Below are 17,050 nucleotides of genomic sequence, written 5' to 3'. Positions count from 1 at the left end.
GTGTGCGGTCAGGGCAGGCGATAGAGGGGGCAGTGCTTTGTCTCCACGCAGCGAAGCTGGAGCTGCCCTTCTGCTGAGAAAAACCTGATCTGTGTAGCAGGTACTGGACACTGGAGGAATGTTCTCCTCAGTCTATTGGCTTGGCTTGGCTGAGAAGGAGGGAGAAGGTTGGTTCTTATGAGTGGTTTTGTTTGTTTTTTCATTGGTGATTTTTGTCTTTTTTTTCCCCCTAAGCTTGAGCCAATGCCTGTTGAAAATGTAAAGTTGAGTTATTCTACCTCTTTCTGTATCTCTGAGCTTTTCTAGACAAAAAAGCAACAAATAATGTATTAGTATAAGTGTTAGTATTACATTATGCAGATGCAACTGTGTGTGTAGGGAGGGAGTTGGTGGCTTTAATGTATTCAGTGTGACTGAACAACAACAGCACTCTTTCTATTTTTCAATTAGCAGCCCCAACGCTCTAAACAACTGTGGAGCAAAGGACCTACACTGTGCACCGAATATCCTAAGACACTGCCCTCAGATATTTTGTGCTGGCATAGTACGTCTCTTGTAGGTAAGACCTGGTGGTGCTGGCCATTATTCACTCTCTCCTGAAATACAGGAAGAGTTGATTGGTGGTATAGAACAGCATCACTGGTGTTAATAGGCTGGTAGAGTGTGGAAAATCTGTTGTTGCCCTTAGCCCAGTTTTGCATGTGATCCAGGAGGCTGTTAAATACTTGCAGTTAAAGGCCTGAAAAGGTGGGTGCTTGTCAGCCTAACAGGAGTTCCCAGAAACTCAAGAAGCCATTGGTATAAATCATATATCCAAGTATACTCCTGACAAGATGCTTGCTGGTCTGGATTGAGAGGACTTGAGTTACGTTCCTCCCATTCTTGCTGTTGACTGGCCCATGCTGAGATAGCAAGCAATATCTTGCTACTTTACTACTGAGATGAAGTCAGACCTGGTTTACAAAACTTTAACTGGTAACAGCATGACGTCTCTACTGAGAAAGAAATAATTGTATTTGTTGATGTCTCCTGCATTCATAAGGTGTTCATACTTCCCCACAACTTTTGAGCCTTGCTAGAATTATAAACAACGACTGACAGATATGCATTGCAGGGCCACAGAACTGCAGAGTGCATTTGGGACTCTATAGACAAAGTGTTTCTTCTAGCAGTAAGCTGCTAAAACAGTCTATTCTCATGCAAACTATAAAATGCCCAAATGTAATTCTGCATCATATTGAGGGAAATGGAATGAAATCTTTCTTCACTGCACACACTTCTTATAAGAGCACTCTGCTGCTCTGGAAGGGCTGTTTCATCGAATCCGCTCCATACTCTTTGCAACTTCCTCTGGTAGCACAATCTAGCCACACATAAAGCAGGTATTCCAGGCTTGCATTAATCAAGTAGTGATATAAAAAACACTGTTTTCCAGCCCTCCCTGCCACCTGGAACAGAGCTGTCCTACCTGTAAATTTCTATAATCTGACTGATGGAAAATCCCCATTCGCAGGTGTTCAGGTTCTCCTTCTACAAAATGTGTTAAGGCCACATAGCCTAACCCGTTCCTACTAAGATGCAAGCTGCCTTATTTTAAATCTGTATTTGGTTGGTCTGCTTCTTGAATACTTTAGATATAGTAAAAAAATCGACATGTGACTAAATCCAACTTTACCCTTCACACTTGTCTCTCTTTAACAGATGCTTTGACCTTGGAAATTTCATACCCAAATAATTCTCCTGTACAAAACTGGGATCAGCTTTGTAGACAGAGCTCTGGCAGCTACACGTTTGAAAGGTGCAACCTAGGGAACACATATGCTTCAGATGTGACGTCAGTGGATTGCAGGTAAGATGGCAGATTGACCTCTTTGGGGTGGAGGATGGAAGAGTCCGCTTGATCTACCATGTTTCAACGGAAGTTGTACCTCCAGCACATGCTGAGTTCAACAGCAGGGATCTCTTATAGGAAATTCTGGATGCCCAGTGGTCAGATAGGGGTGTTATAGGATAACACTTTGCTTTTGTTCACAAAAGTAGCATTATTTTCTACTGAAACTATAACCACCAGCCAAATACAATGATGGCCTTTCCATTTCATGCTGGAGGAGTGAGGCATGATGTAGGTGTCCTTGTGTCTATTTTCAGTATTTAAGTCACAACTGACGCTCCCATTTAGGAGCCAAAATCCTATTGGCTTTGAGGAGTCGCTGTTCTTTTTTGCAGAGTTCTGAGCAGGAGTTCTGAGGTCTTTGGTTATCAAGCTGCCTCCTTATATCTTTAAAATTGAGATTGAACTGCTCAAGGTTATGAAAGCTAGCTAACTATTGTCAGTGAATATCTTAAAAGATGAGGAAGTTCTTGAAGATGCAGAGGCAGGCAATCTGCAGTAAAAGATTTGGCAGCTCTTGAGGCTGTTGCCACTGGTTTTCTGTAGAATTGTGCAGTGTGGAGGAGGCTGGGAGAAGGACTGGTTCTTGCTGTCCGGGGGTGGAGGGATTGATGTTAGTGATGAATTTGTCTTTCTCAGACAGACCAGCTGTCTGACTATACAGATAGGGGTGACTTCAGATGTTATGTGCTTAAGGAAAACGGGCAATACATCTCACTGTTGTTTGGGTAATATGCAAATAAAATATGTATTGCCAGGTGGAAAATATGCTCTGCTGGCAACAATACTGATGCAGACCTTCCTGTTTCCATTACAACGATGGACTTCTCAATTACTGAGGTGAGTGCTGTCTCTGGTGCCCGAGGTGTTCTTTTGAATGGGTTCAAGCATTTACTGCCTCTCTTGAATCCAGACCCAGACTGAGCAGGTATAAAACAGCAATGCTCCAAGGTGAATGGAGCTGGCATCAGTCAACACAGTGCTGAGATATCTTGTTCTGTATGGGGTAGTCCCTTCTATTTGGGCACACATCTGGAATACTGTATTTATAGACCCAAATGGCTTGATGTCCATTTCACACCTGTGTCATTCTTTTAGCTGGGGAGTATTTGAAACGTAGTTTCAAGGCTTGAGACAGTGCTGTTTCTACAGTAATGCTCAGTTCTGCTGTGTGATTTTGGGTTTTATCTACATGCAAGAAGCCATGGGATGTTTTAGTTGTGAATGCTGCATTTCTTTGTGCTTTCTCCCATGGCTTCTGTGTAACAGCTGAAAAATGTTCTCTTTGTGGTATGAAAACTCTCCTTCAGCTGGTATGCTCAGATGTGCTTTAATTGCTATACTGAATCTTGCATTTGCAGCTTGAGCTGTCAGTTGGCTTTCTCGTGGCAACAGCAAGATGAGCTGCAGGTCAGTGCACCTGCCTGTGCTCTGTGCTAGTGCCACAATACTCACTACTGAAATCTAAAACTCAGCCCTGCCATGCAGGACTTCAAATTAACTTCACCAACTCCAGTATTTGTGTTGGTGGTGATGGAAGAATACTGGTCAGTGGTTTGTGTCAACCTGGAAATAACTTCTGCAAGACTAATGACAGGGAAACTCAAGCCTACTCTAGCTAGCGTGCCGTACGTGCAAGTGCAGCGGTGGTTTAGTTGTAGCCGCAAATCAAGCCAGAAAGTGCAGAGAGGTTAAAAAGTAAGAATTATTTGGATTGCCTGCAGTTTTGGCACACTGCTCAGTTGGGGTAGGGCAGGTGAGAACTCCTACTTTGTGCTGCTACTACTTAAGCTACCTTTAAAGAGGATAATCTCAGGGGATCTTGCTTTATCCAGTCCTTCTAGAAAGTCACAGACTTGCAAAGTTGTTTGAAATGCCTGTGCTTAATTGCTCTGGAGTTTTCTGTGATTCCAGCTGGTCTCAGAAACGTCACTTTCTGCTTTTGCTTCTTTATATAAACTTTCAATGTCAGTATTCTAGAGGGAGAAAATTAAAACATTAAAGCTTGCCCCAGAGAAAAGGCAAACAGGCTGTGTCCAGTATCTGTTCTAGAAACTGTGATGTGCAGCAAAATTTGAATATCCTTGTTTAATAGGAAAAGTCTCCTAGCTTTGGGGGGGTTTTGTAGTTACACTGTGGTTGCAGATGCGTTCGACCAGATCGAGCCCTTTAACATGTAAGTAACTCAAATTATTTTGTCAGTGTTGTTGCCACAGCATATTAGGGGTTATTTAATAAAGGGGCTCCCGTGAGAGCCAGATGAAGCTTGGGATTTTTGTATTTGTTCTGATATATAAATATGGAAGTCATATCTGAGCCTAAAAGAACATGATTGGTCTTCAAAATTGTTAATGGTTGTTTAGGAGCAGTTACGCAAGCCTGCGGCCTTGCTGTGATGAGGTTCCTTGGATTACTTTGCTAATAGAAGGGACAGAGGAGGAAAAAGTGATTAAGGTTGTACTACAGGATCTTTATTGACACAGTCTTTTTATTGGAAAGAGCCATTCTGTAATGCCCTGTGTGGCATTAGAATAATGTATTGCTTTAGTCCATTCCAAGCAGCACAAGGTTTCCTATTTGTTGGGGTGTTTGGGGGGGAGCTGTTTTAAAATCTCTTTAATTTTCTTTTTTTTCTTTTTCATTCCACCATGTTAGTCATTTTTGCCTTCTCTTTTCCAATGCTCCTGTGAACCTAATGGCCTGAACAAGGCAAATGCAATGTTGTACTTCCTTAAGCTTAATAAAGAATTCAAATAAGGATAAAAATAGCCTTGATTTGCATTAGAGGAAACATCCAGCCGGCTGGGGCAACGCTCTATGAGCACAGTTGACCTCTGATGGGTGGAGGAGTGGGAGGGGAGAGAGAAGGCACTTACTGCTTCTGGGAGCAGTCAGTTGCTCTTGGAAGTGACCTTGGTCACCTCCTTTTCAACTTTGCCAAATTTCCTGGGTCCTCTGAGGATGTTTTGGAGGGAAGGGAAGATACCAGAAGGTAGATGATAACTCACTGATATGTTTTTTCTGTTGTGTTCCTCCAACTTCAACAGTGTTCTTGGTCACTTGATACATAGGGAGCTATGCAAAGCTGTCTAGCCTCATACTTTCCCTGCTTGGAGACAGGTTTGGGTTTTTTTCTGTTCAGCACTCCTCTTCAGCAGTGGGTGAAGTTCATCACAAATCAGTCAAGACTCGACCCCTTAAACACCTCTTTCACCCTGTATTTTCACCCAGAAAAAAACAACCTATCAAATGAATAAGCAGGCTGGACTTACCCAGAATGAAAAGAGGAAGAGGGCTATTTCCCATTCAGCCTCTCCCTTGCCATATTAAAAGACTTAAGAGGATGTTGGTTTTGCCTGTGATGTGATAAGGCTTGGGTCCAGAACTGCACGGTAGCTGCTAAAGGAACATGAGCAAAACTGCATACTGGCCTTTAACAGCTGAATTCCTCTCTGCCATTTTCCTACAAAGGAGGAGAGGAGGCCTGAAGTCTTCTGAACTGGCTAGGTAGTTGTTACATACAACATTGAAAACTAGTGTTATTCTCAAACACACACTGAAACGTACAACACAACATGCAAGATTTGTGTTCTGAATCATCTGCTCAGTTGAGCTGTTAGTAGTAATGCTGGTATCTATAGCTAAGTAAAGCTCTGTGCACTTCACTGATGGGGTTTGAGGTTAAGACCTTGAAAATGGATATATCTTAAGGCACAACATGAAGATAGAACAGTGGTGTGGTAAGAAGTACATTGGTCACTTGAAAATGTGCGTTAGAAGAAAAACGTGAAGTCAGGAACAAAAATATATCTCTAAGTATATTCCTGAGATAAGATTTCTGCAGAAACATAGTTATCTCTCCTAATGATGATAATATGCTGAGCTACATAGCATATGTATGAGTGGCTTTAGTGTAGCAGATTAATCTGCATGCACTCACCATCTAGTTCTTCACTGATGAAATAAGTTAGGCACAGCTGGAGGAATTATTAAAACTTTGGCATACAGATTTTTTCTAATTGTTTGGCAAACCTTCCCCCAATACTAACTCTTCTCCCTTTCTGTTAAGGGTGACTGTGTAGAGCCATCGCTACCAGCCAGTCTGATCCCGTCCAGGTCAGGTTTTGTGCAAGCTTTTAAAAGCTTTTTCCAAGATTGTATAATGTAGATGAGTAGCTGAAAGAATTTTGTTTTGGCAGTGATCACTTGACTTCACCGCAAGAAGTTCTTGCATCCCCTTTGGAAAGGGCTGCACCAGCAACAGGTAAGCCCTTAAATTAAGGTACGAACGTGTGAACTTTTTGCATAGAAAATCTTGGAAATGGATATACTCAAGTCTATGTATTTATTGAACAGTAAGAGTTTTGTCTTCTGTTGCCTGAATTTACAGGCTGCCTTGTTAAGGAGGAAAAATCACCCAAGTACTTGCATGAAAAAAAGGAAGATGCACCAACTTCTGTAGCAATGGAGAGAAACAAAGATAAGGATCCAGCTGGTCCTGTATCAGGTACAGTATTTTTTACTGTACAGTATTTTATGCTGATTTTTGCAGCACACAAGCACTCGCACAGTGAGGAAATAGTTTGCTTCCATATTTAAAGTGAGGAAGCTGACTAAGAGAATTTGTGTTTTTTCTCTTGCTGAAAATGCTCTTGCCTGCGAGTGCTCTTAAACCTCCTTGAAACTCTGAGTAGGAATAAGACTTTACTGCAGGAAGCTCGTTGCCTTCAGCACTGCAAGAAGTAAAGATGAAATAATTTGGTGAAATTTTAATAATCGCTCAGCTGGCAAAGCATTGCTTGGGTTCTAAACCAAAGGCAATCTTCAGGGGAGACAGAAAGTTTTAAAATTTAGTGATACAGCTAGACTAAATAACACCTTCCTCTCTTTCAAAACTGATGCTCAGCACACAAGAAGCAGGGATGGATCAAGAAGAGAGATGAGGAATTAGAAGCCTTTGGGTCTGTTTTTTTATAGCCACAAACACTCAGAAGCATTATTCTTGCCAGATCTACTGGTACTTCTTCCTCTTAAAAACTAAAAGCAAAACAAAATCAGAGTAGATGTACACAGTGTGTTGTTTAAGCTATTTTTAAAAAAGCTGATCTGAAAAAGCATCACAGAATAAGTGTGCATGCTTATTTGTAACTATTTTTTAACCTTTACCCAAATATAAGATGTTTTGTTGTCATTTCTTATTTGGTTTGGGTTTTTTTTAGTACTGTCTTCCTGAAATCTAATTCAGTCCCCTCACTTACATTAGAAGAAAGAAGACAAATTTGTGTCTACTGTTAATTTTCATATGTGTTCTAGGTGCCTTTGGCAAGGAGGAAATAGATATGCAAAACAGATCAGAAAGAGTCCAGATAACTTTAAAGTCAGAGAATCCTGCCGCCTGTCATAAGTCTCTGAATCAAAAGTGTTTTTACTATCAGTATGGAGACACTGGTGGATCTCCACTTGTGGTTTTTGCTAGTACCACACAACATCCATTAAAGGTACTTGCGAGTCAGGGCAGATATGTAAGGCTGCTGCAAAATTCAGCAGGGACAAAAGGGAATGCTAAGCAGAGGTGGCTGTTCATGTGAAGGGTGAAAAGAGAAAGCACTTCAAACCTGAAGGTGAATCTCGGGTTTCTTTCCTGTGCCATCTCTTTTGCTTTCACCTGTGTGTGTGTGTGTGTGTGTGTGTGTACAACTACATAAACAGAAAAGAAAATCTAGATGTCTTAAAATGTGTAAATAGAATCATAAAATCACTAGGTTGAAAAGACTTCTTGGATCATAGAGTCCAACCATTCCTATCAACCACTAAACCATGCCCCTGAGCACCTCATCTACCTGTCTTCTAAATACCTCCAGGGATGGTGACTCAACCACCTCCCTAGGCAGCCTCTGCCAGTGCCTGATGACGCTTTCTGTGAAAATATTTTTCCGGATATCCAGTCTGAGACTCCCCTGGTGCAGCTTGAGGCCATTTCCCCTCATCCTATCACCTGTCACTTGGGAGAAGAGACCAGCATCCACCTCTCTACATTCTCCTTTCAGGTAGTTGTAGAGAGCAATAAGGTCTCCCCTCAGCCTCCTCTTCTCAAGGCTAAACAAACCCAGTCCCCTCAGCTCCTCCTTGTAAGACTTGTGCTCCAGCCTCTTCACCAGAGTTACTGTTCCACAAGAAACCAATGTGACTCTTGGACTTACTTTAGTTTTTTCAATATTTTCCTTTAAAAATATTATTAATAGCTGTCTTCCTGGAGGTTATTTTTGCCTGCTTCAAAGCTTTTCTAAATTGAAAGTTCACTTGAAAGTTTCTGTTGCTTTGAACTGGCATCTTCAGTTCCTGGACTTTATCAGTTCATCATCATGCATCTTCTGGAAAATAGAGTTATTTTGTTGTCTCTAATCAGCACACTGCTAGTTCAGTTTTTAGGTATAAAGGACGATCCAAGAGTCAGTCTGTCTGAAGCGCATGAACATCTGAAATACCACGACTGTGTATGTTTCATGACCTGGTTGTACTCAAGCTCATCTGTAAAGCTGAGTTGAAGTATCATCTATTTCTTGACTTCATCTAAAGTCCATAAAGAGAAAGAAGAGAATTACAAACGCTCATCACTTGTCCTGTCAGTTTGTGCATGGGACTATTTTTTCTTTATTTATTCCTGTGCTTAGGGAATTCCAGTTAAAGTTTAATTATAAGCTATCTCTTTACATATCAGACAAACAAAACAAAAAAATCCATGCTGGCAGCAAAACAATGAAAATCATTTATCCAAAGGAATGTTACTGTAATTCTTGCATCTTCAACTAGAGAAACTGCAACCAGGAGTTATAGCCTCTCTTGTAAACATGTAACACTTCTTACGGGGATTTTTTCCAAGTGGAACGTAATTACCATCACACTTCTTTCTTTGTGTTCTATAGTGTACTTTGCTGCTGCTTCTCCTTCTTTAATGCCCTCTTCTGGCACTTGCTGCTCTTTCTTTTAGCTCTGTTCATCCATGGCTTGTACGGTGGTTGCTGGAGGCTTGTTTTGTTTGTAATGTTACATTTGGTTTTGGGACTATTTATTCCCAGGAGTGGATCTGACCAAGAAGGAATTCTGCCTTGTGACAGAAGAACACAAAACAGCGGTTCAAAACATCTTAAAGCAAGAGCCGGTAAGAGTTCTGGTGACATGAAATATAGAATTGGTTTGGCCTTTTGGCTGAGCAGTGACAAACGAAAATGCTGCAGGAGGGGACAGGTCCCTCCAGTGGTTTTCTGGCTGTTCCCTTGCTGATAACCTGCTCTTTTATTTGCCCTTAGGAGGTGGACCAGGAAAAGAAAAGCAATAAAGAACGGAGAGAGGAAGCACCAGCTGTGGCTCCCAATAGGAAAGGTAAGAGGATTTTGCTGAACACATTTATGTAACTCCCTGAAGTGCCTAGGTTGGTCACTTGTGTCAAGACCTGTGTAAAGAGGTGCAGAGAGCTGCTGCCCCACACCAGTTATGAGAGGGGGTTGTTTTAAGGAATAGTATCTGCAGTTTGAAATCAAAATAGAGAAGGAAAACAGTGGAGAGAAGGAAAACATTGTCATGCAAAACCTGCTTCTCTGATTTCTATGGATACTGATCTAATCAGCTCCATCTTCCTCTAGACAGTAGGGGAAACTTCCTCTGTGTTCTAGAGGAGTTGGTCTGTTTTGAAATAGTTCTGGCATGCCTGTTCTCCCTAAAGATTTGTAAAGCACCATCCTGTAGCTAGAGGATGGGGTAATGTGATAAGAGATGAGCAGGACAATGTTTCTACTGAACTGTGCTTAGACATCTCTACACTTCTAACTTCACCTTTTGCCTTTGAATTTTACTGAAAGTTAGTGATATAATAATTTGCATAACATCCTGAACTTAAATGCTGGGGACTTATACCAAAACCTATAATTAACCATCCCTGTACTAATTAAATACTGTTTGAAGCCAACTAAACTTACTTTTGGGGCTTTGTAGTGGTGATGATGATGTGCTGTCTTAGTGGCACTAACCCTAACATACTGAGAGTTACACGAATTGTTTTAGTTGGCAAGTGAACGTGGGAAATTCTTAACAGTGGCTTCTGTTGGAGCTTAAACTTTCACAAGCTGTGTTCGGGCAGCGTTTTTTTCACTTTTGTCTGAGAACATTTTTCCTCTCTTCTCAGGGAGTTCACCCACCACAGGTGGCATTAAAGCAGATAAAACAAAGCAAAATGAGCCGTAAGTGTTTTGACTTTCAATGATCACCTGCAGATATGAATTTAAAGTTGTAGTCTGTTAAGTGATTGCTTTTCCTTATCCTACAGTGACTCTCCTAGTGAGAAAGAAGTGGAGGTAAGTCTCAACTGCTTATATCCTTAAGTTTCTCAGAAAACAGAAAGATCTTGTCTCTAAGCCCTGATTAATATCTTGTCCTATGCAAAAGAATGATGCTGAGTATCTTAAACTGGATGCATTTCTTGAAGTTGACTTCTGACATCTGTCTTTCCAATTCCATCAGAAATTTTGGAAGGGAAGGGGTGGAAAAAGGTGGCAATCTGTGAAACCAAACAAAAGATTTGTCACTACTGAAACACTAGTTTGCAAGCTCAAAGGAGCATAGCTGTGACCTCCTCCCAGGCAGAATGTGCTGATTTAATACGGTTTTGTCAAGAGACACAGATGGCACACTGCGTGCTGCCAAGACATCACCTGTTCTGGCTGCAGATTATTTCCCCCATCACTACAGATGGGAAGACTGGCTTTGCGGAAACAGGCCATGTTTACTTTTTCTTCTCTATTAGTCCTATAGATTTGTTCCTCGTGTCAGTATCCCAATTATGTTAAAAGCCTCTGCATCACTTGATTGTTCTGAAATCTTTTCTTCTCCCACAACAGGCTGAATTTCTGAGGTTGTCTTTAGGTTTTAAATGTGACTTGTTTACCTTGGACAAGAGAGTGAGGCTTGAAGAAAGGTCCCGAGATTTGGCTGAAGAAAATTTGAAAAAGGAGATAACAAATGCTCTAAAGATGTTAGAGGTTAGTGTTGGCCAAGGCTGGTAGGGTGGGTGGGATTAAGGGTTGAGAAAGTGCCTCTCTCAATATGTTTTTTTTTTTTTATGATTTGTGTGCTCGATATGCTACAATCAAATCTGAATGATGTTCTTATGTGTTAAATTTGGAATATGAAAGTTGGCATTTGAGGGGTAGCCATCATCTGTGTCCTCAGGCACTGGGTAGTCTTTCCAGTTGCGCAGGTGTTGGGCAAGTTTCCTTGTCTTCAGCTGGTTTTGTGCTAGGTAAGCTGAAGACTGCACACTGGATGTCTGTATCAAGTTCCACTGATTGAAGAAGTTGGATGCTGATCTTGTGACTGTGTGGGCCTGGACATAACCACTTAGTGTCATCAGCTGGGTTCACCCATCTCTACTAATAGCCCCTGCTGTTTTTCTTACCAATATGCCTCTTAGGCTTTAGTTCCTTTGTGTGAAGAAGATAACCAAGCACAGGAGATCATTAAGAAGTTGCAGAAAAGCTTGCAGTTCCTTAGCCAGTATGCAGCCCGAGTCGCCAGTAGAGCAGAGATGTTGGGAGCTATTAATCAGGTAACTGTTTCCATGTAAATATGTTTTGTTCGAAGTTGAAAGCATCTAGTTGTAGAGAGGTAGAAGTATCGGTTTGCTAGGTTCTCGATCAGAATTAGGTTTGGGAATCTTGTCTATGTAAAACAGACTGAGCATTGCAGCTTAGTCCTGGTTTTCTGCTTTTGGATCGCTGTTTGTGGCATTGTAAGGAATCCAAGACAACCGTGAGAGTAGCTACATTGCACTAGCATTGTGCAAAATCACAAAACCAATTCAAAACAAACAAGAAAAATTTTTTTTTTAAAAAAAATTGCATCAGAGGGATATATATATATATATATATATATAGTAGAGAACATAAGAATGTGCTGTGGTAACAACGGTCTTGATTGATGCTTTAATTCTGTGCCTTACGGAAAGGGCAGCTAATAAAGTAAATGTATGGAAATTTACAAAGACCTGCTCAGATGCTATGTGTAATTGTGTATAATGCCAACGAACAGCATGAAAATATGACTTGGCAATACTAGCAAATGCGTGGTGGCAACTGAGACTGTAGATCAAAGAAAGAGATGAGGGGGAGTTGTAAGGGCTTAGAAAATGAAGACTAATTTATGTTCAGATATGATAATCACCAGAGAAGTGAGACCTGTGTAACTTGGCATGCGTTGAGAGATGGGTTGTAGTGAAACTTTGACAAGATGGACAAAATGAGAGAATGTTGCATCACAGTGATGCAAGATGAGAATAGATGGTAAAGGGTTTTAAAATAAAAAGTCTTTAAACACGATGCAGTTCCTCAAAGAGTAACTTTTTTTCCTACTGCTGTTGCTCTTGCTCTGTTAGGAAAGCCGTGTCAGCAAGGCTGTAGAAGTAATGATTCAACATGTGGAAAACCTGAAGCGCATGTATGCAAAAGAACATGCAGAACTTGAGGAGCTGAAACAGGTCCTGCTCCAGAATGAAAGATCCTTTAGTTCTCTTGGAGATCGAGGTAACTAAGACAAGCTGCTTCATCTTTTCTCCTTCTAGCACCTGCCAGATAGCCACTTATCTATTTGTAGCTTAAGACCTTAGGTGGAGGGATTATGTGGCTGTTTCCCTCTTTTCCTAAAAACAAAAGAAAAATTAGCAGTTTACTAACAGTATTAGAAATAACTTTCTGAAATTAGACATGTATGTAAACTGCCATGGTGTGGAGACGCACACACTGCGAGTATGCAGTAATGTTCTGGCTTTTAGAAAAGAGCTTTTTATGTGGTGATGATGGTAATCCTTGTGAGCAGTAAATTTGGATGGTTACTCACACTATAGTACTCCCAGTAGCTAATTCTATGTAGCTGAGCTCATTCCTGCTCTTTTGTAAATACAAATTGTAGACTTCTTAAGCACAAGTGCTCTAAATTTCTGCCTCTAAGCAGATGGTACAGCGGTCAAGATCTCAGATGGCACTATGCACTTGTGTCTTCGCCAGAAGAAGTATTAAATTCTTCTTTGGCAAAAATAGAGCATGTATTTTAAAATTTGAAAGTTCAGCCTTACACATTGGTAAAACCCTTGCAGGAGCCTTCTGAATGACAGGTTATTAATTCCTGACTGTAAAAGATTGTCCAGTAAAAGGACACTGTCTTGATAACAGAAGAATACTTTCAATGATAGCAACAGAAATTGATGCTTGTAGAGGATGTATAATGCATGAATATTATGAGCTTATCTACTGAAATAGAAACCTCTTCCTGAAACATTGCTTCTGCTTCCTGAGAGTACTCTGATATACTCCTCCCTTAAACAGATAGTGCAAAAAGTCAGGCCTTTAGTCACAAATGAAACTCACTGCATTCCTGTAAGCCTTTCTGATGTTTGATATTTTCACAGATGAATCTACAAATAAAAAGCTACCAAATCCTTTTAAGGTAATCGCCCTCGCAGCCTAACATGAAATTTAAAATGGGTTTTTAAGTCTGTGTTTGTTTCTCTTTGCTTTCTCGTGTGCTGGTGCTCTGATACTTTCTTGATTTGGTGGTTTTCTGTCTCGAATATGGGCTGATGTAATCAAACACAAAGATCTATTTTCAATCAATCTCACCAACCTAAGGGAACTGCATGTGGTCCCATCAGCTTCAGTAAATGCTTCATCTTCTGAAATGGCTGTGCTCTCATGTAATGGTTAAGAAATATTGTTCACGTATGGTTGTCTCACCAGGGCTGCAAAGGAAAGGTTTAGCACAGAAATGAAAGTAATAGATAGAAGCAATTCAAATTGATTGTAGGAATTTCTGTGAGCGCCATTAAAGGAATTTTAGAGACGCTCAATTTTGTTGTTTTGCTGGAAGCTGTGTAGCCAGCCTCACTTAGGAGAGGAAAAAGCAGTTAATGTGTAAAGACGCTGCTTTCAAGAATGTTTTGGGCTGTGCTTATGCTTTGATTCTTCTTTGTGTGTCACTTCAAGCTAAGTATCAACATCTATCTATTTTTTAATATGATTTTTATACAAACAGATGGTGTTTTATGTGATCAGTGAGTAATCCAGTCATTCCTTGATAGAGTCAGTAATGCCTCTTATTTGTATAGCCATCATCATCCCTACGAAGAGTTAGCATTGCAACATTGCCTAGGAGTGCTGGAAATGCAGGTATTGGGTTGTCACTGGTAAGTAAGGGTTTCCAGATGGTGAGGCACTTTAGCTTCTCAAAACTGGCTTGTCTGACATGTGAAAACGCCAATACATTAAGTGTGTCAAACTTCTCCAGGCTCAACTCCGTGAATCTGACGGAGATGAATGGAGTGATAAACTCAACAGGAGATCAAGCAGTTGGTAAAGTTACTTGGTTTTCTTTTTGAATAGGGTTAAATACTTTTCAGTTGTAACTCTGCCTGTATTAAGGAGATTTTGGAGCATCTTAAGGTGTAATGATGCTTAGGCTACAGATTTCATGCTAGTTTTATGTGTTTAAGTAGGTAAATAAGCCTTTCTGAGTAAATGTTACATCTCTTTTATTTATGTCTTGTATTAATGGTTAAGAGGTTTAAAAACACTTTCTTGCTTTAGAACTAAAATATGAAACCTAGGTTGCTGGTATTGATGGATCTGGGTTTTTTGTTTGGTTATTTGTTCAATAATAAAAAATAATCTTAGTTTCAGACAAATAATTTTGAAACTTATTTGTCTAAGGTCTACACGAATAGGCAACTGCTGAATTTCTAACTTTCTGCTATATATCTGACGGAGTAATTAAGGTCAATGTCTTTAAAATATGGCAGGGGACGACTGGGAGCAAAGCAAAATGAGAAGCGTCCTTCACTACAGCGGTTTATTAGCACCTATTCCTGGACAGAGTATGAAGATGAACATTCTGAAATGAAGTAAGTTCAACAGCAACCTGCTCTGAGGTGTCTGTGCAGGGTTGATTGTTTTGTTGTTAATGAACTTTTTAACTGTTCATTGCTTGATCAAGGCTATAAAGTCACCCTATTGAGAGCTCTGTCAAATTGAATGCTTGATGGAAAACCTTTGGAACTGTTGATGCTTACTTACAGAACTGAGCAGCTGGAATCACCTGCTGAAGTACAGGAACCACCACCAAGAAAGGAAAGTACCTCTGAAAAAGGAAAATATCCATCTAAATGGAGCCTAGAGTCAGCGTAAGTTTTCTCGCATCATCGTGAGGTAAAGTGGTGTTTCAGTGGTGGACATAGGAAGAGGAAGCAAAGCAGTAGCTTTGGTTTGGTTGTTAATGCCAACTTCTTAAACAAAACAAACATGAATAAGCAGTGTCAGGTGCCAGAGACTTGTCCCACTGGGAGCTTATTACTAATCCTAAATGGTGAGATAAAGAGAAGCCTCATACTACAATCTAATCTCTTTTGGTTGCTCTGTGACAGCCACTAGGTCATGCTGACATATATTCTTGTAAAAATGATCAAAGATTTGAGGCCCGTGCAAAACTTTACCGCAGTTTTGGCACACACCGAGACACATGTAGTTATCAAGAGTAATGCCAGAGTGTTCCAGCTATTTTCTTGGAATATCTCTAGTCAAAGAAGAGAGTACTGTCCTAAAAAAGCATCCCTTGGAAGACCCTAAATTACAGGAAAAGAAGTCTGCTGCTTCTACAGCAAAACTCTTCGTTACATGTGAATATCCTACACTCAGCCTCCACTGTTAAGCATTCCTGATCAAGGGGGGAGACAATTATGCCAGTGTGTAAAACTGAGAAGACAATAAGAACAAATGCTTTTTTTCCCCCCATTGTTTGATAAAGAATGGAGGTATCCAATGTCATGAGAAGTCTGGGATTTGGATGGTCAGTTAGAGTAAGACTTCTCCCTAAGCTTAAGGAAGGCACCAAAACCTCTAGAAAATAACAAAATATAAGCCCAACACTTTCAGTGCTTTTTACAAACAAGATCTCTTGATTATCCACAAGGCAGCTTTTGTGAATCCTCTTCGAAAACAGCAGACTTACAAAACATTTGAATACAGTTTCTCCCTCCTGGCAACTTGTCAAGTTTTGAAGAGAAAGGAGTGACAGAGCAGCTTGTTGCAGTCACATTTCTATGTTTCTTGTACCCACAAATGGCAGAGCACTCAAAAAGGTGATTCATGATCTTAAATGTCACTTCCCAACTAAACAATTCTGTGTGATTCTGTGACTCAGGAGTTGGGTCAGTCACCTAAATGACTTATCAAGAACTTGCTTACTGGAGTCTCTATTTTAAACCTAGAACATAAGCTACTACTGTACATCACTCCCAGTATGGTTAACAACCTTGTAATTTTTGATAGTTAAGGATCTATATGTTTGCTTTAGAGTATTTTGGGGTGGTGAGGGAGTGAGGTGGGAAGAGGGCTTCTGAGTTTTTTCGAAAAACTGAACCACTCTATAACTCACTCTTCTGTGCAGGTACAATTTAATGTTATCGTGGGCATCCCACTTCAAGACTTCCTTTTCCAACGCTAACAAAACTCTCTGGATTTCTGTTTCCATCCTGGTACTGCTTGCTGCTCTTACAAGCTTCCTCACTGGGCTGTCTCTTCAAAGACCAGCAGACGCAGCGCCTGTCGGGACTGGGGACTCCTGGACTTCACTACAGCAATTATTGTGGCCATATACAGGACTCCAACACAATGGACCACCCCCAGTATAACAAAGGTTTTAATTTTGTACTTATACTTCCAGGTTCTGGATGACAGGATGAAAAGCTGAGATTAATGTATTTAAGGTTATAGATTTCAGTCAGTTTTTTGGGTTGTGGGTGTTTTGGGGGTGAGATGATTTTTTTTTTTTAAAGCATGACTTGAAATTGAAAAATACTTTTTGTTTTTCCTCCCCTTGTTCTGACAAAAGTCATCTTTACAAGTACCAAAGTGGATCTCTGTTCCATTCAGTTTTACAACAGAACACTTAGTAATTTTGGACATGGCTAATAATAAATACGATTAAGTGGCCTAGCTACAAGAGAATAAAGAACTTATTTTGCTGTAACAAAACCGAAATGTTTGTGTTTTAGTCATAGAAGCTATTCTAATGATTTGAAAAGGATTCAAGGCTTGAAGTGTAACTTTATTGAAAGCTTTTGAT

At 40.4% G+C, this 17,050-nt stretch overlaps 1 protein-coding gene across 2 annotated transcripts in view; it reads left to right on the top strand.

Moving 5' to 3' along the window:
• IRAG2 (inositol 1,4,5-triphosphate receptor associated 2) overlaps positions 1 to 17,022 on the top strand; it is a 39,265-nt gene extending 22,243 nt beyond the window's left edge. The window contains exons 21-39 of one of the 2 annotated variants that reach the window (XM_054078523.1): positions 451 to 559; positions 1,702 to 1,849; positions 2,650 to 2,731; positions 5,961 to 6,007; positions 6,091 to 6,155; positions 6,282 to 6,398; positions 8,968 to 9,050; positions 9,199 to 9,271; positions 10,071 to 10,125; positions 10,212 to 10,239; positions 10,783 to 10,923; positions 11,355 to 11,489; positions 12,315 to 12,462; positions 13,344 to 13,381; positions 14,040 to 14,117; positions 14,219 to 14,283; positions 14,730 to 14,831; positions 15,006 to 15,110; positions 16,373 to 17,022. In XM_054078523.1, the coding sequence (XP_053934498.1) occupies positions 451 to 559; positions 1,702 to 1,849; positions 2,650 to 2,731; positions 5,961 to 6,007; positions 6,091 to 6,155; positions 6,282 to 6,398; positions 8,968 to 9,050; positions 9,199 to 9,271; positions 10,071 to 10,125; positions 10,212 to 10,239; positions 10,783 to 10,923; positions 11,355 to 11,489; positions 12,315 to 12,462; positions 13,344 to 13,381; positions 14,040 to 14,117; positions 14,219 to 14,283; positions 14,730 to 14,831; positions 15,006 to 15,110; positions 16,373 to 16,616 (1,863 nt within the window). In that variant the 3' untranslated portion in view covers positions 16,617 to 17,022. The remainder of the gene's footprint in view (positions 1 to 450; positions 560 to 1,701; positions 1,850 to 2,649; positions 2,732 to 5,960; positions 6,008 to 6,090; positions 6,156 to 6,281; positions 6,399 to 8,967; positions 9,051 to 9,198; positions 9,272 to 10,070; positions 10,126 to 10,211; positions 10,240 to 10,782; positions 10,924 to 11,354; positions 11,490 to 12,314; positions 12,463 to 13,343; positions 13,382 to 14,039; positions 14,118 to 14,218; positions 14,284 to 14,729; positions 14,832 to 15,005; positions 15,111 to 16,372) is intronic. The other variant, XM_054078531.1, reaches the window with a different exon arrangement.
• The last annotated feature ends 28 nt before the right edge of the window (positions 17,023 to 17,050 follow it).

The sequence above is a fragment of the Cuculus canorus genome, chromosome 1, assembly GCF_017976375.1.
Source record: "Cuculus canorus isolate bCucCan1 chromosome 1, bCucCan1.pri, whole genome shotgun sequence".
Lineage (NCBI taxonomy): Eukaryota > Metazoa > Chordata > Aves > Cuculiformes > Cuculidae > Cuculus > Cuculus canorus.
Note: the sequence above shows the minus strand (reverse complement) of the source record. Positions and strands in the feature narration are given on the sequence as shown.